At 35.6% G+C, this 22,312-nt stretch overlaps 2 protein-coding genes across 2 annotated transcripts; one reads left to right on the top strand and one right to left on the bottom strand.

The window, feature by feature from the left end:
* Positions 1-13,261: 13,261 nt before the first annotated feature.
* LOC139852046 (uncharacterized) lies at positions 13,262-15,097 on the bottom strand. Its single transcript, XM_071841265.1, has 4 exons — positions 15,085-15,097; positions 14,726-14,964; positions 14,552-14,677; positions 13,262-14,428 (listed from the first exon to the last, which is right to left on the bottom strand). Exons 1-4 carry the CDS (start codon positions 15,095-15,097, stop codon positions 13,262-13,264), a joined length of 1,545 nt encoding a protein of 514 aa, XP_071697366.1.
* Positions 15,098-18,155: 3,058 nt separating this feature from the next.
* LOC139852031 (replication factor A protein 1-like) lies at positions 18,156-20,858 on the top strand. The gene is made up of 10 exons (XM_071841250.1): positions 18,156-18,332; positions 18,419-18,689; positions 18,805-18,892; positions 19,133-19,254; positions 19,357-19,444; positions 19,532-19,646; positions 19,749-19,912; positions 19,983-20,103; positions 20,306-20,616; positions 20,786-20,858. The coding sequence occupies exons 1-10, from the start codon at positions 18,156-18,158 to the stop codon at positions 20,856-20,858; spliced, it is 1,530 nt and encodes a 509-aa protein (XP_071697351.1).
* The last annotated feature ends 1,454 nt before the right edge of the window (positions 20,859-22,312 follow it).

Below are 22,312 nucleotides of genomic sequence, written 5' to 3'. Positions count from 1 at the left end.
TTAACGCTCGACGCAACGGACTAAAAATTACAAGTTAACTATGTATATAAATATAATATAATATATAATTAATTATATTAATTATATATATATTATATATATAATAAAAACCGTCGGCAGAGAAAGACTCCAAGATGTGAGCTGGAATTTCAAACTCCGCGACTTGCGGAGTTTGAAGGCAAAATTCACCGCGAGTCGCGGAGCCCCAAAATTTGAAAACTGCCTATAAAGCCAACCGAATTCTGATCAAAATCATCATCTTTTTCTTCTCTTATCATACGTAAAATTTATATATATATATATATATAATTTATATTTTAATTTTAATTATAATTCTAATAATAAGGGTATGTTAGCGAATGTTGTAAGGGTGTAAGTCGAAATTCTGTCCGTGTAACGCTACGCTATTTTTAATCATTGTAAGTTATGTTCAACCTTTTTACATTAATGTCTCGTAGCTAAGTTATTATTATGCTTATTTAAAACGAAGTAATCATGATGTTGGGCTAATTACTAAAATTGGGTAATTGGGCTTTGTACCATAATTGGGGTTTGGACAAAAGAACGACACTTGTGGAAATTAGACTATGGGCTATTAATGGGCTTTATATTTGTTTAACTAAATGATAGTTTGTTAATGTTAATATAAAGATTTACAATTGGGCGTCCTTATAAATTACCATATACACTCAATCGGACACGATGGGCGGGGTATTTATATGTACGAATAATCGTTCATTTAACCGGACACGGGAATGGATTAATAGCCACTAGAATAATTAAAACAGGGGTGAAATTACATTAAAGGGTAATTGGTGTAATTGTTAACAAAGTAGTAAAACCTTGGTTTACACGCAGTCGATAACCTGGTGTATTCATTAAACAAAGTATTAAAACCTTGTTACAATTCGAATCCCCAATTAGTTGGAATATTTAACTTCGGGTATAAGAATAATTTGATGAGGACACTCGCACTTTATATTTATGACTGATGGACTGTTATGGACAAAAACCAGACGGACATATTAAATAATCCAGGACAAAGGACAATTAACCCATGGGCATAAAACTAAAATCAACACGTCAAACATCATGATTACGGAAGTTTAAATAAGCATAATTCTTTTATTTCATATTTAATTTCCTTTATTTTATATTTAATTGCACTTCTAATTATCGCACTTTTATTTATTGTTATTTAATCGCACTTTTAATTATCGTACTTTTTAATTATCGTAAGTTTATTTTATCGCACTTTTATTATTCGCAATTTCATTATCGTTATTTACTTTACGCTTTAATTTAAGTCTTGTATTTATTTTATATTTTACATTAGGTTTTAACTGCGACTAAAGTCTTAAAATCGACAAACCGGTCATTAAACGGTAAAAACCCCCCTTTATAATAATAATATTACTTATATATATATTTGTATTTTTAATAAAAGTAAACTAATATAGCGTTGAGCTTTGTTTAAAGATTTCCCTGTGGAACGAACCGGACTTACTAAAAACTACACTACTGTACGATTAGGTACACTGCCTATAAGTGTTGTAGCAAGGTTTAAGTATATCCATTCTATAAATAAATAAATATCTTGTGTAAAATTGTATCGTATTTAATAGTATTTCCTGTTAAAATTAATAACTATTTTATATACACCTCGCATAACACCAAGTATTTTTGGCGCCGCTGCCGGGGAGCACTCTTAAACGCCGGAGGCGCAACGCTAATATAATAAAAAAAAAGATTTTTATTTTACTTTTATTAAAAGTCGCTTTTGTAAAAATACGTTTTAATTATTCAAAAATATAAAAAGAAAAACAAAAATATAAGTATTTTTAAGATTTTGTTAAATATTTAAGTTTTATAAGTTTCTTTATTTTTATTTTAGTTTATAAAAATATAAGTTTTATTAACTATCTTTTATATAAAAAAAAAAAAAAAACAGAAAACAGAAAATAAAAATAAATAAATAAAGAAAAAACGCGTCGAAGATTAAATCTGTCAACTGAATTTCTGAACCCCGCGACTCGCGGGGTTTTCTTCATTAATTACCGCAACTCGCGGAGCCTTTCTGACAGGCGACAAAAAGCCCTAATTCAGCATTAATTACGGGTTATTTTTAATTATAATTATTATTTAAACCTAATTATTATTATTATTATTATTAGTTTTATTTTTATTTTTACTTTTTAATTTATGTATTTAGTATTAATTAGTTTTATTAAATTGTAAAATTAATAGTTTAATAAAATAAATAATATAAAAATAATATTTTTATAAAAATTGTAATTTTTACAACTTTTTGTATATTTTTATATTTTGTCCCTTTTTAATCGTTGTAGCATAACTTTTGTATTTTTAGCTCATATTTAATTTTAAACTTAGTTTTTGCTATAGTTATTTTTACTCCTAGATTTTTAGGCTTTGCCGTAGAATTCCTTAAGTGCTTTTTCTTTAGACTAAGATTTAGGTGCTTTAGAATTTTACGACGCCTTTTTAAGTTTTAGTTTCTTTTTAAGTTATTTCCATTTGGGATTTAGTTTTTCCTGTAAGCTTTAATATTTTTAGACTTTTACTATGTACCAATTGTCATTCCAATTAGTAATTTCAATTTGCGATTATAATTTTAAGTTAGTTGTAGTAATAAGGTTAGGTTAGTTAAGTATTTTTAAGTTTTTATAAGTTTCTTTTATTTTTCCGTCACCTTTTATTTTTCAACCATTTTTTCTTTTTCGACCTTTTGCGACGAACTCTTTTTCTCTCTTATTTCTCGCTATTCTAGTTTTTAGGACTTAGAATTTTTTCTACTTCTTATCTAAATTTCTTAAAATTACGAAAATTTATTTTAAGTGGTTAAATTAATAGACATCAAAATTTTCTGGTTCGTAGTAATAGTTGGATTTGTACGTAGACCGGGTTATTGGAGCCAAACAGTCCTCAATTATATTGAGACCAAACGAATCCTGCCCCTCTGCTGCATCTTTTGGCTATTCGAAACGTGGGCAAAATCAGAAAAGTCTATTGATTGGATAACTTATTATAATTTTTCTTTCCTTTTAAAAACTAATAGGATATTCAGTGAATGCACCGAGCAAGACGTTCATCACCTTTTGTACGTTCACCACCTGTAACTCGATCAAGACATCGTTTAACAAATATAACCGCCGTTGATTTTTCTTTAGAATCGTCATCCAGTCGACCAAGTACTTCAGTTCAAATTTCCGATAATCCATTTTTTGAACCCAACATCACAATTGAGAATCCGGAAAATATTCAGGAACGGTTCATAGATCCTGAACCACTAAACTTTCCTCCGGAGCCACCAATCATTCAAATAGAGATTGTTGAGGAACGAACCATTAAATCTGAATCCTCTAGTGATTCTGATTCAATAAATTCAATTATGGAGAATCTAGAACCTCTAAGTATGGAAGACCGAATGAGAGCTAAACGCACTGGCCAAGGTCACGCAATTACTCATCCAGACATTAATGCGCCAGATTATGAAATCAAAGGACAAATTCTACACATGGTGACTAATCAATGCCAATTTAGTGGTGCACCGAAGGAAGATCCAAATGAATATCTACGTACCTTTAATAGGATCTGCACACTATTTAAAATCCGAGAAGTGGAGGATGAACAGATATATCTCATATTATTTCCCTGGACTTTAAAGGGAGAAGCCAAAGATTGGTTGGAATCGTTACCTGAAGGGGCGATTGATACATGGGATGTTTTAGTTGACAAATTTCTTAAACAATTCTTTCCTGCATCTAAAGCCGTAAGACTTCAAGCAGAAATTGTTACGTTTACACAGAAACCAAATGAAACTCTATATGAGGCGTGGACAAGATATGGAAAGTTGTTAAGAGGATGTCCGCAACATGGTTTAGACACCTGTCAAATAGTACAAATATTCTACCAAGGATGCGACATCACTACAAGGAAAGACATAGATATAGCAGCTGGTGGTTCTATTATGAAGAAAACCGAAACTGATGCTTACAAAATTATTGATAACACTGCTTCCCACTCACATGAGTGGCACCAAGAAAAAGACATCATTAGATCATCTAAAGCAGCTAGAGCCGATTCTAGCCATGACTTAGATTCCATTTCCGCAAAGATAGATGCTGTGGAGAGACGAATGGAAAAGATGACTAAAGATATTCACTCAATACGAATTAGTTGTGAGCAGTGTGGAGGACCACATTTGACAAAAGATTGTCTCAGTATTGAATTAACAATGGAACAAAGAGAGAATATTTCATACATAAACCAAAGGCCTGGAAATAATTATCAGAATAATTATCAACCGCCAAGACCGATTTACAATCAAAACCAGAATTATAACCGAAATATTCCATACAACAACCAACAAGGTCCTAGCAATCAACAAGTATCCAATAATACTTACAATCAACAAGTATCCAATAATACTTGTTTACAAGATTGATAAAATGGATTTTTAAATATTACCAGCCGAGTAAATGAAATCTTATATAAGGCACGTCTCGTTTTGTTAAACTATTGTCAAAATTGACTTTTTGAAACAACTTTGGATAACTTTTGTATGTCGATCTCGAGCATTAGGATTGTGATACACTATGACCTGACCTAGCTTAATAGACATTTATTGACCAACATATGTTCTCTTGGTTGAGATCTACGGTTATTTGGTAATCCGAGTTTCAGTCACATTTTGGTGAATGACTTTATATGCTGCTAAGGTGAGTTTATAGATCCCTTTTTAAATGCTTTAAATATTTTGAGCTGAGAATACATGCAATTTATTTTAAACGCAATGAATAGAAGTACATACTTAATTCTACACTGAGTTTGAACCGAAAATCCCTTAGCTTTGGTAACTAGTAACTGCCAGTTATAAGAACTGGTGGGCGCGAGTAGTAGTATACGGATCCATAGGACTTGATATCCCCATCCGAGCTAGAGCACTAGCCTTTTAAAGGACGTATGCTATTTGAGAAGCGTACACGTTGGTTTGCGTGTATTATTAAGATGATTATACAAAGGGTACAAATTATATATACGTTAAGTTTAGTTACCAGGGTGCTCAATCTTGTAGGATATTTTGAAAAACGTTTCTGGATGAAACAATTGAAATCTTGTGGTCCACCTTTATATACAGATTATGCAAAACACTAAAACTAAGAACTCACCAACCTTTGTGTTGATACTTGTTAGCATGTTTATTCTCAGGTTCCTAGAAGTCTTCCGCTATTTGCTTATATGTTAGACAAGCTATGTGCATGGAGTCTTACATGGCATATTTATCAAGGAAACTTTGCATTCACCAAATCATCACCATGTATCTTATTTTGACTGCATTGTCAATGGAAGTACTATTGTAAACTATTATTTACGGTGATTGTCTATATGTAGAAATCATCAGATGTCGAAAACCTTTGATTTAAATATTCATTTATGGTGTGCCTTTTCAAAAGAATGCAATGTTTACAAAACGTATCATATAGAGGTCAAATACCTCGCAATGAAATCGATGAATGACGTGTTTGTCCATATGGATTTGGAGCGATCATCACAACTACCTTAGATTAAATTAGATTACCTTCGAACTAGATTAAATTAGACTAGTTTAGCTTACTTTAGAAATTTTGTTTATTTGCGAAAAATTAAAAACAAAAAGGCATACCCAGTGTATGACCCAAACCCGATCTAAACCAGGGCCGTTGTTATTCGTACCTGATCCAGACGCAATAATCTCTAAAGCGCGCAAGGAAGCATGAATCAGAAATCAAATGGCGTTACGCGTTACTTTAGCAAAAAATACCAAACCCTCGATTGAAGGTCGAGGAGGAACAATCAGATTTTCAGAGATTCAAGGACACTCGTTCGAGTTAAAACATCACATCATCCAGCTCATCCAGAATAGCTGTCAGTTTCATGGATTACCAAATGATGATCCTAATTCTCACCTTGATAAATTCATATCTCTTTCGAACTCCTACAAACAGCCAGGGATAGGACAAGATATAGTCCGACTATACTTGTTCCCCTATTCTCTCACTCATCATGCTCAAACTTGGTTCGAAGGACTGGAAAAAGATTCCATCACGTCATGGACGGAGATGACTACTAAATTCCTAACCAAATATTTCCCTCCTTCTAAACAAACCAAACTAAAGAATGACATCATTAACTTCAAACAAAGTTATGATGAATCTCTTTACACTGCATGGGAGCGATTCAAAACCCTGCTGAAGAAATGCCCTAATCACCAGCTAGAACGGTCAGCCCAAATCTGTACCTTCTACAATGGTCTTACGGTAAATCATAGGACGACGATCGATGCAGCAGCTCAAGGGAATCTGATGAACCAAACTACAAACGAAGCATGGGAATTGCTCGAGAACATGACAATGCATCATCATGACTGGAATAGTGGTAAAACAACTTCATCATCTGCCCCACTCGCTGCACTTAACAATCAAACGGAGGCCATCAAATCCCTCACGAATAAGATGGAATCTCTTGCTAAACAACTCGGAGAATTGAAGACGCAGCTGTAGCAGGTCAACCAAGCTCAGGCTTGTGTTAATTGTACCAACCCGCAATCCACTGAAGAATATCAAGTTGAGTACGAAAACCCTGACGGTTCAGTCTGTTACGTCCAATACCCAGCTCGTCCACCAAATCCCAGATTCAATCAACCACCTAGGGTTAATCAATTTCAACGAAGCAATCAGCCTTTTCGCTATCGCTATCCACCTTATCCAACCCAACAATCTCAATTGACCTACAATCAACCACTTCCACTCAGTGGTCCGCCAGTTGAGGAAAATTCCCCTACCACCCAGATTACGAAAGCAACTAACCCCACTCTCGGAGCTGATGATCAGTTGACTCAGTTCATTCAAGGACAACAACAGCTAAATCAGAGAACTGCATCCAGGAAAGATCAGACAGAGATACTAATGAGAAATCAATTGGCTCTGCTCAAAAGTCTGGAAACGCAGCTCGGACAGTTATCACAACGCCTTGAAACCCGACCACAGGGAAGATTTCCATGTAATACTATCCAAAATCCCCACATAGAAGAAGCAAAGCAAATGGATTTCGTAATCCCAGAGGAAGAACCACGGAGAAGGTCAGCTAGGCTCAAGAACAAATCGACATATACTCAGAAGCAGACCCCTGAAACCCCAGTTCGCGTACCCTATCCTGGAAGGCTACAAGAAGAACCATCCAAGCTTGATTCCTTCAAACTTGATGGAAGATTCCTGGACACCATGTCTTAAGTTCCCAACAAGAAGAGATACATCCGAAGGCTTTTCTCTACAAAGGAGAGGATACAGATTCTAACAAAATTCCACTGAGTGAAGAATGCTCTGCATTACTCAGGAACTCTCTACCGCCAAACCTAGGGGATACGGGCCGATTCGTTTTCCCGTGTTCAATCTACCAATCTAGAACCATTCATGCGCTAGCAGATTTAGGAGCAAGTATCAACCTAATCCCCTGCTCTCTACAAGAGATTAGAGTTAGGAGACTTGTCACCAACTAAAATGGCAATCCAACTTGCCGATCACAAAATTCGATATCCTAAGTGCATAGTTGAGAACGTCTTGGTAAAAGTCGATAAATTCTTGTATCCTACGGATTTTGTAGTAATGGATATTTAGGAAGACCTATACACACCAGTAGTGTTAGGAAGACCTTTCATGAACACGGTTAGGACTGTCATTGATGTGTACAATCAAACCTTGATCTTACGATTACATGGGGAGAGCGTTACCTTCAAAATTGACCGACCAACCGATCTTTCTGGACAGGCAGAGATGTTTGCTATTTCCACTAGACAGATCACTTCCGATGATGAGTCTTCACCACCGGTCGATGATATCGAGATGGGTGTAGAATCACAGTCTGTAGACGACCCAGAAATGGAAGAAGAGGATCCCAGCGAAGAAATAGAGGAAGAGGAGGAATCTGAAGAGGAAGAGGAAATGGAAGACGTAAAAGAAACTGCGACAATACCCGCTCCAAGCATTGAGCGTCATGAAGAAATAGTGAGGCTTGAGATGAAAGATCACGGTTTAATCATTCGATTCAAGAAGAAAACCGAAAAGGTTGAGGTTAAGGATATAGAAATTGATCCTGCAAGTATCAAAGTGGAGAATCAGAATACTGAAGAAACCCGTTCATCAGACGCATCCTCAAAAGAACAAGATACCGATGATGGCGAGGTAGAGCGATATGAAGACATTCTGAATAACTCACACTCTCCTACCGAACCAGATCAAGGGGAGCCGGACTCTTCTTCAGATCAGATTCCGGTTATATCCACACATGCATACATGATAACCTTCATCAATGATACCGATGAATTTAAAGATATTCTCGAAGCCATCCGTAAATCAACCATTGATTTTTCGCTATGCTTAACAGAACGAATTATGGCTATCCGAGAAGAACACAACCTCTATCTCCAAAGAGAAGACAATGATGTTGAAATCCTAGAAGAACGCATTCAAGACTTTATCAATTTTCTTCACGATCATATCTACCAAGAAGAAAGGCAACGAGAGCATAATTCAGTGGTTCGCACTATTCTTGAGACAATATTCTGTCGAGACCAGAAGATCATTTACTCTAAGTTTTATAACGCCTTAGCCGGATCTGCACTTCCGTTCTCGCGAAACCAACGAGCACTACTAACTCTCATCCGAAAGCATATGGATCTTTCCACCGGACGCCGGACTTATCACTCTGATTTGCAAATGATCGAGGATATTCACAGCTTTTTTGCTCTCTTGGAAATAGATAATTTCGAAAGCACACCAGACATACTAGTGATTTACGTAACAATTGATCACCATGCTGATCTGATTATCAAAGAGTTACGAGACGCTGTTACGGAGGAAGCAAGACGAAACAATCCGTTCTCTCATCTTGAACCAGACCGAGTCAACATTGCCACCTATATTACGAAGGAGCTATCACGTATCTTCCACGAATCCACAGATCCTAGTTTCACATTTAAAGATGGATGTCGGGAGATATACTCAATGACGGTGAAATTAATGCTCGGATCAGGATTGCTGTTCACTTCTTTTCAGCTTCTTCTCTTAACTAACTTGTGCAAAGCTACAAACTCCTATTGTGGAGACCACCGTTCCGAAGACTTCGTAATTCTAAAGATACAGTTTCTGACATTGTTTGAAGACCTCCGAAATGAGCATCCCATCAGAGAAACAATCACCACCGGTACTGCTTCTATGATTGACATTCATGGATCAACCAGCAGAGCTGTGGATCATATTCTCATCGGACTTCAAGACTTATCAAGAGCTGAAACTGCGCACTGCTTATCTTTCAGAAGATCTTCAAGAGAAGTACCGGATCTTCTACCACTATTGGTCCGACACTTTCTCAGGATTTACCCTCCAAGACTCACATTCCCTCACGAAGACCAAGATCACAACCATCAGCGAGGAATGTTTGCTTTTTAAAAGCATCACTACGGTCGAGCCAACGACCTTAAACAAAAGCGCTTCTCGGGAGGCAACCCGTGCAATAAAGTAGAGTAGAAGAATAAAGGATGAAAAATGAGCCGATAAAAGACGCAAGAATTGGAAGCCAGCCGCATCTGCTAGGGGTATTTCTTTCTTTTCGCTACTAGCTCAAGATTCAAACTATGCCACATCCTAGCTTATCACTAAGTGTGGAATAACACCCAATTAAAACACTAGACAAATATTCCCAAATCTTCAACTAAAACTCCTAAGTGTGGGATACACTAGGAACATTGAGGACAATGTTCGTCTAAGTGTGGGATGTTGGTATAATCTTTTTATGCTGTATTAATATAACCCATTACGAAGATTCCAAGTCCTTAAGCCAAATTTCAAAATATTTGCAAAAGAAACCCTTTTCGGAAAAGTATTTTTGAAAATCTAAAACGTTTGTCAATAAAAATAAGGCTTAAGTAGGGTGGAAATCTTGTTAGGTTGAACCAAATCTCTAATAGAGCATTGCATGACTAAGGCATTATCGACCTAAATTGATTATGGTGAGGCACCCCAAATAAGACCAGCATTCATCTTTAATGCTTCACTGTTTTCCGTTGAGAGTACCGATGTCTGTGCTCGGAATCAGAACTTGCTTTAGATCTGCATCTCCAAGCAGTGAAGTGTGATTCGGTTGTAATCAAAAGAGCTAGCCATTTATCAAAAATAAACCTTCCGCACCTCCACTACTTCTACTCCACCACCACATCCACATCATCTTTACTACTACTCAAAAAATCCAGAAAACGAGATTCCTTCTGAAAACCCGATGTTATAAACCTCTCAAGTATCATGGCAAAGGTCTTGAAAAAAGTTACCGGCAAAAAGTTTCTCGAGACGAAGTCTCAAAAAAAAAATAGCTCTAGAAAAGAGCAGAACTCAATAAGAGAAATGCCGAAGAGAAGAACTTGACCAAAAATAATTATCAAATGAAGAAAAGTTCAAAAGTGCTTCTCAAAATACTTCAGCACTCCTATCTATCCAAATCAAAGTCTGTATAAAGACTACATTACCCTTTTATCTCACCCCTCAAAAACAACTTCACTACCACTCCAAAATTCCTTTCCATCATTGACAAATGACCTATAAGCTGAGATTACTACCGTTCTCACATTAGCAGCAAGGATTTGAGCCTTTATCAAGCCTATGACGATGGGTGCAGCATGACTGTCTATGAATGTATTCATTTCTCAGATCTATAGGGAACCCTAAACACTTGAGTGATTTGAGTGATCCGTGAAAGCTAGCCTATGTCATGTAACCTCCTTGCATGCTTGGAGAGATAATTTCAATCATAACATAGATGACTCACCTTATCTTCTTGCTCTTATAATAAAAGCAAACCGCTTAGGCTATTAGAAAAGAAACGCCGAAAAGATTCTTAAAGAAATGAGAGTTTGCTTGAGGACAAGCAAAGTCTGAGTGTGTGATATTTGATATCCGCTAAAAAGTCACGTTTTCACCCCGGTATTAAGGCCCAAAAACAAGAAAGATTCAAACTTTGTCGGCAAAATACCCACTTCGTTGGTTAGAATTGAAGAACAAGTAATTACGAAGGCGGTGCAAAAAGAATCAAGAGAATCGGAGCTAAAACGAAGATTCTAGAGAAAGACAAGAAATCAAGTTACGATCCAGGAAATCAGGTTGACCAGACCAAGCAAACGGCCTGCCATACGGCTTGCCAAATGGTCAGACAAATGGGCTCGATAAACGGCTTGCCTAGCAAACGGCCTGCCAAAAACGGAATGCCAAACGGCTTGCCAAACGGATTGCCAGCCGTTTGCAGGCAAAAATCTTGTTTATTTAAAGGGTCTTTGTCATTCATTCCAACACACACTTCAATTCACTTCTTTCTCTCACTTGTACAATATTAGTCATACTCTCAAGGCCTTCGACTCCGTATGGAAAACCTAGTACCCGGAGAAGAATGCCGAAGATTGTATTAGGAGCGGTCTGGAGTCTTGAAGTTGTCACTTTTGTATTCGGAACTCGTTTAATCTACTGGTACTTCTATCCCTTATCTTTATATAATGTCTTCTATCATAATGTCATGTGATATTGTTGCCATGATTAGCGAGTAGTTATCTTTAGTGTATGCTATGATGTAAGCAGTTATAATACTGAAATAATATTATGGTCTGTGTATGCTGTTGAAATGCTTTTTGATTATGCTTTAAACTCAATCGCTTTTCCAACTAATAGAACGTAGTTATTGGCTCTGTTATTGGGAAGTCGCGAACCCCGATTCAGAGTACACTATCTGTGTCACCCCTTGGTAAGAGAAGTCTATCAGATACAACGTGAGATAGACCGAGGCACATCGGTTGTAGTAAGTCTATCAAGCTTTGGATTCCTACTGAGGACTCTTTCATAGTGAAACATCTAACTAGACCCTTAGTACATTATCGGTCCCAGACCATGCTAGTGTAGTCACCAAGCATATAAACTTCGTACGTGCATGCTGAAGCACAACGGTTGTTGTAAGCTGTACCTCTGCTAAGTAAGGCCATGGAACCCGATTAGTGTTGACCAGTACACTGCACCATAACGCGGTCTCAAGCATTGCACCCCGCTTGAGGGATTCTTAGTTAATTAAGGAACTATTTGTTTAGACACATAAAGGATTGGACCGTTAGAATAACCGAACGTGTTCATGGAAGTCAGCTTGACTTGGCCATGGTGTTCTTTATGGTTGAAGTCTTTTTAAGGGCCTAACTATCTTTTAAAACCAATCATTAACGAAAGCATTGAAATACATCACGTCTCTCAGATATGGTAAATCATGTATTTTATTATACTTAAGAAAGTTTCGACTATTGTGGAATGTTAATACGTCACCCAACCGAGTCGCTCAATTGGATGAGCCGTCTGAACGTGTATGCCTGTAGTCAGACTGCACGGGCGTCGGGGGTAAGGGACGTTGCTGTCTATTCAGAATCTTCAAGCCTAACGCAGTACCCAGTGACATGTCTTATGACAGGGGTGTTTAGGACTAGTGTAATGAATACAAGGCCTCTGCCTATTCATGAGCCAACATTCCATAATCTCGGCAGAATAACTGATGAAGTCATAGTATGCACTCACTTTAACCTTATCTGAATTACGAATTTTATCGCATTTACTTTATCTGTCTTATAAATTAGAAAATACCAAAATTAAGTAACCACTACTCCTTTCTAACTATCTTAGGCTTAAATATAGGTTCGATTCTACTGATATCTCAAAAATACGACTCTAGGTCATACTTTCCTTACTCATACTAAGGAGTAGTACGATTTAGACCCCGCTAAATATAAATTTAAAACAGTACCCCTCCCTCGAGTGGCTGATTCTGGTGAGCCGCGGCCCGACGACACCGCGCGAATAAAAACCGTCCATTTCGGCCATATCAGTGTGCAATAGAAGTCTGATGTTATATCCCATTTTGTGCCAAATAAGGTCCTAATTCGCCTTTAACAAACTCTAGTGAATTATCTGATCTTACAACTTTGATCACTTTCTCAAACTGAGTTTTGACAAATTTCATAAATGACTTGAAAACAGTAAAACAATCACTTTTATGAACCAAAAGATAGATCCATGTGGCTCTACTACAATCATCCACAATGGTTAAGAATTATATATACTTCCCTTCAGTTGGCACCTTATATGGTCCCCATATATAAATATGAACCAAACCAAAAATAGTATCACAATGTGAATCACTCATCTGAAATGGAAGTTTTGTTTGTTTTGCCATATATAGGACAAGTAACACAAACATTACTATTATCATTGATAAGTTGTGAAGATACAGAAGGAATATGTTTCAATTTTGAATTTGAAACATGACCTAATGTGTTATGCCACAAACTGTATGAAAGAACAAGTTCACTTGAGTTAGCATAACCTTCACTTATTAAAAACAAACAAGAACTATTTACAGCATTTGAAATGAGCTTAACAAATCTCTTTTCCACTTGTTGCAGAGGAACATTCACCAAGTAGTACAAATCATTCCTTCTCTTACCCATTCCCATCACCTTCTTGGTGTTCAAGTCCTGAATTATACAAAAATCAGAGAAGAAAATCACCACACAAGGTGTATCTCTTGTTAACTTTGGCACAGATAGTAAACTAAACCTGAAAGATGGCACAACTAGTACATCTTTTAACTTCATGTTATTATCTAATTCAATTTGGCGAATGTGAGATATAACAGAAGTATTTCCATTTGGCAACCTAATATAAGGTTGTAGTATCAAACTTTTAGGATTAACAAGATTTTTAGATATAGGTGTCATGTGATCAGTTGCACCTGTGTCTAAAATCCATTCAGTTAAAATACTAGAATTAGCCATAATATCTGCAGCAAAATGATGATCAATTTCATCATCTGTTTCTGCAAGGTTTTGTTGACTTCCAAAAGTCATTTGTGGCAAGCATTTCAACAATTGTTCAAACTGCTCAGAAGTAAACACCACACTATTTCCTTGAACACTAGCAGCCAAGCTTTGCACATTAGCAGCATATTTCTTGAGAACAAACTTAGGTTTCAAATTACCCTGTGACACTACTGCTTGCTTTGACTGCTGCCTGTGTTTATAATGCCACACAGGATAACCTACTTTCTCCCAGCACTTTTCAGGAGGATGCCACTTATAGCCACAAATTGAGCACTTATAATCCCTGGAAACTTGAGTTGACTTACTATAAAGAGCAGTTGTTTCAATAGCACTAAACAATTCCCTTTGTGATTCCTCTTGCTGTACCATAGAACAAGCAATCTCAACACTAGGAAGAGGATTCATAAGCAACATTTGAGTTCTAATTGCACTGAAATTCTCATCCAAGCCATTTAAGAACTGAAACAAATGTTGTTCCTCTTTCTATTGATTCAATGCAGTCAAGAAATTCACAATCTCAGGAGTAACATTTCCAATTCTAGGCAGTTCATTCATAGAATTAATTTCTTCCCAAATACATTTCATTTTAGTATAATATTCACTTACTAAACTGCCTTGTTGCTCACAAGAGTAAGTCTCCTTATGAAGTTTATACTTACGAGATTCATTGCTTAGAGCAAATCTTTTCTCCAACTGTCTCCAGATCTCTGATCCAGTGCCAACAAACATGATCTATTTGGCAATAGATTCAGTAACACTTGACATAATCCAGCTGATCACCATATTGTTACATGTGTCCCAAAGTTCTGCACGATTTGCATCATCTGCATGCCTAGCAACAGTTCCAGTTACAAAACCTAATTTGCGTTTAGTAGACAACGCAATCTCAAGAGCATGACGCCACGATCGATAATTCTGTGCACCGATTAACTTTTCCTGGACAGATAACGATCCAGGTCCATCTGATGGATGCAAGAACAAAGGATTCTGAAAAACTTGAGGATCGAAAAGAATCAACACTGCGGAAGCGAAATTAACTTGAATTGAAAGAGTTCGAAATCAAAAACACAACACAATTCACAGTAATCAGATTACTGTGAACTAGATTCGATTTGTGCGAACGAAGAATGCTAAACTACACTCTGATACCATGTGAAGTTTAGCAATTGAACACACACACACACACACACATTGACATTGAACACAATGACGTTTATTTCAACTGAATTTACAATCCGTTTACAAATGAATAAATACCCAAATCTGTAAGAATCTAACAACCCTAACAAAATCTAAAAAACTAAGAATCTAAGTTAACACTTTCAGTCCCTGGTACATTGTAATGTGCAGAATGAACCCTGGACTTCAAGTTTGAACTATTTACAGAAAGCCCCTTGGACTTTTGTTTAATATCTTTGAGTTGACTTTCATACTAAGTTTGCGAGGCTGCAAACATAATAAGACATTATTTTATCTTATGTCTTCAGAAAAAAAATTGTATGCGGTAAAAAGTCTGCAGTTGCGAAGACATAAGACATAATAAAGTATGCATAGACAAAAACAAACATCATCTAGGTGTTGATTTTTTAATATGTTTTTCTCTGAATATATGCAGATCATGCTGTCAACAAAATGTGGCATAGAGGTCTGTATGCTATATTGTGTAGATTGTTTATTTTTATGTCCACAAAATAACTTAATTATATACACAGAACTTAGAAACATTTTAAGTCTGCGAGGTTGCAACGGAATAAGATATTATTTTATTATATGTTTTCGGAAAAATAAATAAACTGAAGTAAAAATATCTACAAACAGGGGCGGAGCCAGGATTTGAGATTAGAGGTGGCTTACATGATTATTAAATATGGTACTAGAAATCAATGTACAACAATACTGGTTAAAATATGAACAATGATAGACTTTTTAAGCATATCTAAACTCTCATCTTGGAAAGCCAGCCTAATTTCTTCGGGCGGGAGGTTAACCTTGGTGAAATCGGTTATGGGTAGCCTCGGTATTTACTTTATGTCGTTATTTAATTGTCCCGAAGGTGTTCTTAAGAATCTTGAATCAATTAGGGCGAGGTTTTTTAGGGGTGGAAACGAGTCCACCAAAAAGATGGCTTGGATTAAATGGGACAAAGTCATGGCTTCTTATGATAATGGAGGTTTAAATGTGGGAAGTCTTAAAGCTTTCAACTTTGCTTTGCTTAACAAATGGCGTTGGCATTATCTTATTAATCCGGGTGATTTTTGGGTTTTGATTATAAAGTCGATTCATGGCAACAATTTTGACTCGATTCTTGGTAATCAGTTTAGTCCTTGGGCGAGTATTGTGTCTACTTGTTTGCATTCTGTTCGTTCCAACTTTTTGCCGACAGATTGTTACAAACTTAATGTAGGTAATGGACGTAATATTCAGTTCTGGCACGATAGTTGGTGTGGTGTCGAAAAACTCTCCACTCGTTTTAATAGACTTTTTCATTTGGACACCAATAAAGACGATTATTTAGCTGACAAATGGATTAATGGCGAATGGAAATGGGTTTGGTCAAGGGAGAATCTAGGTAGTCGGAACGAGATCTTACTGACTTCTATGCTTTCGGAGATCAGCACCTACACGCTATCAGACCGTATCGACTCGTGGACTTGTTCCTTGAATTCAGACGGCTTGTTCACAGTCAAATCAGCTCGGCTATATATGGACCGTGTTATTCTTCCTTCATCTTCGATTCCCACGAGTTGGTTTATGTTCATTCCTAGAAAACTTAATATTTTCTTATGGAGGTTTAGTTTAGATTCTCTTCCGGTTCGTTGGAATCTTTCTGCGAAAGGTATAGAGATCGATTCGATTGTTTGTCCGGTTTGCATCAACGGGGTCGAATCGAGGGATCATTTGTTCTTTGAGTATGTTTTGGCTCGTGATTTATGGCATAAGTTAAGAGTATGGTTCAATGTAGCGATGCCTTCGTTCGTTTCTTGGGATACTTTTATTTCTTGGATTGAAGGGATCCGATTATCGATCACAAACACCAATCGGATCATAGCTTCGGTGATTACTCTCCTTTGGGCGATTTGGCGTTTCCGGAACGGCGTTGTTTTTGATGAATCTTTTTGTAATAGGAGTAGTCTTTTTGACTTAATTAGATTATTTTCTTTTCGTTGGTTAAATCATAGAGGTCATTTAGTTTCTAATTTGAACTCATGGCTTGCTATGCCTTTGTAATTTCTCTCTTAGCTTCTTGCTAGAGAGCGCGTTTTTATATATTCAATATTATTTGGCCGTAAAAAAAAATAATAATAAACATATTATTTGATTATAGTAATATAGTAATATAGTACGCACATAAATTTTAAAGAAATTAATCTTTCGCCTTTTTACATATACAAAAATGGATTCTTAGGCATAATCTACCTACATCCTAAGATTGAGTCCTTGGAAGTAATAATGATTTTAACCACCCTGTTAACTAATGGTAAAACCTTAAATTAACTATAACACTTTTAACCTCCCTATTAAGTAATGGTAAAACCTTAAATTAACTCCTAATCAACCCTTAATTAAATCCCCTAACCTAATTCCCACACGTACAACTTTTCCTTATTTTTGAAAAAGGAGTTATTATTATTTATTCTTAATTTTTAAAAAACGATTTTCCTTATATGTATATTAATATTAATTAATATTAATATTATTAATAGAAAACTTAATTAGCAATTCCCTGTCGATCTGCATTACAGAAAAGCTAGAGCGTTTCATCCTTCTACCCTAAAGACGATCTGCTCATGTTCAACCCTAATATCGCCAATAAAGCCACATGTAATCAATATAACATCATCTTCTCATACCAATTGAGCATACATACATACGCCTCTCTATGTATACAGATTTATGCGTTTCAGTTTTCGTCGATTGTTTTTCCCCCTTTATGTCTAGATACCTAATACACGATGTTTGGGTTGATTTCATTCAGTTTCCAAAAAAAAAAAAAAAAAAAAAAAAAAAAACCCTAATAATGATTTGAGTAACTATATTGATTTCCATATCAGTTATAACTTTTGGAACTCCAGAGTTAATTAATCATTAAAGTACTCATATATCAACAAAACCAAACAACTTCTCTGCATTCATGTCTCAAAAAAACTGATAATTACTTCCCTCTTCTATAAATAATAATGCTAATCATGCATATCACCTACAAACAACAATGGCTACAAACACTAGCACTCACTTCACAAATGCTAAAGATATCTCATATGTGTATCTTGACCAGCTACAAGAAGGGAAAGATGCTCATGTCAGAGTGATGATTTGTCGCAAGTGGGACACCAACACTATCTATGGGAAATACATAAGTAGTGATTTTATTGTTTGCGATCAACGGGTAATAAATACTTCTCCTTATAATAAAAAAAATCCCGCTTATATATCTTTGAATGTCTTATATATCTCCTATGTAAATTGATGCAGGGAAACATTATGCAGTGTACCGCTAAGAGCAATGTAGCTCACTGTTTCATTAACAAGCTCCAAGAAGGCTGTGTCTATTCCATTGGCATGTTTTCGGTCATACCAAACAAAAATGAGTATCGAATTCTAAAAGATAATCAACTCATGCTTGAGCTCCAAGGTTCAACCTATGTTAGGAAAGACACAATTGATGTTGCTGGCTTTATTCGACACCCTTTTCAGTGTGTTGAATTTGAAAACCTAACACCTACGTTCAAAGAGTACTTAGTTGGTAAACTCCTATGCTATTTATTCATTATGTTTTTTAAATCTTATACTTTATCAGTATGTTTTTAAACCTTATACTTTATCATTCTCATATAAACTTTATATCCAAATTCATGTAGATGTCATTGGTTATGTTACCAATGTTGGTGAACCGAGCCCACAAAAAACAGGTGCTAAGACCCTTGATTTATTCCTTACAAACCAAAGGTTATGTCTCCTAAAAACCACCAACTTATTATTATTAGTAACATTTTTGGTTCTTTTTGTTATATAGAAGTGAGTTGTTATGTAGCACAGCTATTAACCACTGCACTCTAATCAGTTTTTTTGTTATTGCTTACCGCATCTTCAAATTTAACCTGACTTACAAAAGAGATTCACAACCCCCACTGAGCACATACAGGATCCGCTGCTGATAAATATCTAACTTCCTGATCACCTAAACAGGGGCCGCAAAATTAGAGCAACGTTATGGGGAAGTCTAGGGGACGATCTGGTCCAAAAGAAATCTAATAGTTGTGGATTGTACGCCATCATTCTGACTTCAGTGATTGTCAAAAACTACAACAGTAAGCTACTAAACTAAGCCTTGCAGACTACTCAATGTTTGGAAGCATACGTTGTGTTTCCGTGTTTTAAACATTACATTTTCTAATGTGCTTACTATACAGATGAGGTTTCCATCTCGAGCACTACATCAACTTTGATTATTGATGATGCTGAGATACCTACCTTAAAAGAATTCAAATCAATGATTGGGTAATGTTAAATCCTTATAACATATACGCACATGTCTTGAAGTATTTTTAGATTATACTAAAATATAGCTACTATGTTTCTATGTAGTGATGTGGAGGTCAGCGAGGACGTTCAGCATAATTTACCCGTTGTGCAATTGGGGGCTGTAAAGGAGGGAACACTAGACGAACTACTCCAGCTGGCACGCAAGGGCAAAACAGATGTACCCTTTTTTTTTTTTTTTTTTTTTTTGGGTTAAACATATTACACAATTATACACTGATCAAAGACTATGAAATTTACTCTTATTTTTTACCACTATTAGGTTGTCACCTTCAGATGCAAAGTGAAAATACAAAACATCAGGACTAAAAATGGTTGGTACTACTTAAGTTGCAGTATATGCAAGTGCAAAAAGGCAGTCTCCCGCCAGTCGGGAAATTTTTGGTGTGATTCGTGTGAAAAAACAGTGGATTTTCCAAGAACAAGGTAACCTATCCACAGTCCTAAATACAACCATGCCAAACTCTACATTTAAACGTCATTTTCATTATGCCAGGTTTAGGCTTCAGATGGATGTGACCGATGAGACTGCACAGGCTGTTATTGTCATGTTTGATGAGACGGCTGAGAAGTTGGTAAATGCGACCGCCCAATCTTTGTTGGATGACATGAACCAGGTATGTTTATGTACTATTTTTTCCCCGGATTCTGAATACTTATGAGTATGTATCGCTGTTGATGTTAGAAATATTACTGAAAGACCTTAAGTCAATACTCAAACAAGATAATCAGATTAAAATTTGACTATATCAACATGCATTTTAAGATTATTACTCTCTTTGTAGTCATTTTTTTTTTTAAATTTCTATGTATATATAGGATTCATGGACCTCGGTCTTGCCTATTGCTTTAGCCAATTTGATCGGCACCACCCACACCTTTGAGTTAAGGTCAAACACATATTACCAACACACAGGCTATGAGAGCTTCAACTGCAACAAAGTTTGCTCAGCCATCTTACCCGCTGACGAGGGAGCCTTACCCATAGAATTAGATCAAGATGTTACAACTCCAGTCGAAGATGGTTTTACTGAAACAACTGAATGCGAGGATTCGTCACCCACCCCACCTAAGAGAAAGCATAGTGTCAACACTCCAGCTAAGGACTTTGAGCATAAGAAACGTAGAAAGTAAGCCATCAATATGATTCAAACATATATTTTGTAAAACCTCATAAAAAAAATTATATATTACATACAGTAGTAGTAGTAATAATACTAATAGTAATAATACTAATAATAATACCACTAATAATAATATACTAATAATAATATACTAATAATAATAAGTTGGTTTTAGGTTCATTGTGGAAAGTTCTCAATCAGAAGATGAAAATAACGAGATCTCAACCGAGGAAGTTGATAAGCAGTGAAGAGAGGGGGTTTTAGTATGCATGAACAAGCTGTTTTAGTTTGCCTGAATAAAGCCATCTCATTGATGATGTTAGAGATTTGCCGTTTAAGCTCCTGAGTTATCATAGACTTTATGTTTCTTTTGTTTTCTACAACTTCATGTTTGCTCCGTTTTAAATAAGTTTCAATGATGTTTCTTCCCTTTGAATAAGCTATATCATTGATGTTTCTACTGTTTTGTTTTCAAGAACCTGGGAATCATTAGAATTCCCATTTTTGTCAGAAAGTTATGAAAGCTATTATGTTAATTTCTTTTTGTTGCCTTTATCTTTTATATAATAATAAAATAATAATAATAATAACAATAATGATAATAATAATAGTAATAATAATGGAGCTAATATTGTTTATGTTTATCATAGCTAGCCACATTTCTTCCATGAAAGATGAGATATAGAGTAGTAGCCACATTTGGTTAGATGTCGTTGTATGTGGAATTATCAGCATAGAAAGCCAATTTAGGAAATTAGTAGTTTTATATTTATAAGATATTCTCCTTCAAAAATTCTAAATTAACGCTTAAAACTCACTCAGCCAACTTCTCACACATTAGCCTAAGTACAATGATGCCATCACACATTAACAACCCATTCCTAGATCAGAATTCAAACAGACTTGGGATTTCAAAAAAAAAAACTGTACAAGAACTTTATCTGGTCCATTTTTGTTCTTTTTGAAAGTTTTTTGATGGAGATTCTCGATTACAAGCATGTACAATTAATGTTAGCGGACTTTACACTATTCTTTTATTGTTTCGTAGCCATTGATCATAGCTAGCCACATTTCTACCATGAAAGACGAGTTATAGAGTAGTAGACACATTTGGTTAGATGTCGTTGTATGTGGAATTATCAGCATAGAAAGCCAATTTAGGGCATTAGCAGTTTTATATTTATAAGATTTTCTCCTTCAAAAATTCTAAATTAATGCTTAAAACTCACCCAGCCAACTTCTCGCACATTAGCCTAAGTACAGTGATGCCATCACACATTAACAACCCATTCCTAGATCAGAATTCAAACAAACTTGGGATTTCAAAAAAGAAACTGTACAAGAACTTTATCTGGTCCATTTTTGTTCTTTTAGAAAGTTTTTTAATGGAGATTCTCGATTACAAACATGTACAATTAATGTTAGCGGACTTATTACTATTCTTTTATTGTTTCGTAGCCATTGATCCCTTCAACTGACTAAGATATAATTAATCATTAATTTTACTTAATTACTATAAATGAAATAATAATGATACACCCATGTAATATTAATTAATTATTGTTTCAAAAGAAAATGAAAAGCCTTAGTAACCTATTACTTTCATAATTTTTATTAATCTAATTAACTCTGTTGAAATGCGATGGAGTTAAGATATCATTAATTTTTCTTAATTATACTATAAATGAAATAATGAAATAAT

Source organism: Rutidosis leptorrhynchoides, chromosome 1 (genome assembly GCF_046630445.1).
Source record: "Rutidosis leptorrhynchoides isolate AG116_Rl617_1_P2 chromosome 1, CSIRO_AGI_Rlap_v1, whole genome shotgun sequence".
NCBI lineage: Eukaryota > Viridiplantae > Streptophyta > Magnoliopsida > Asterales > Asteraceae > Rutidosis > Rutidosis leptorrhynchoides.
Note: the sequence above shows the minus strand (reverse complement) of the source record. Positions and strands in the feature narration are given on the sequence as shown.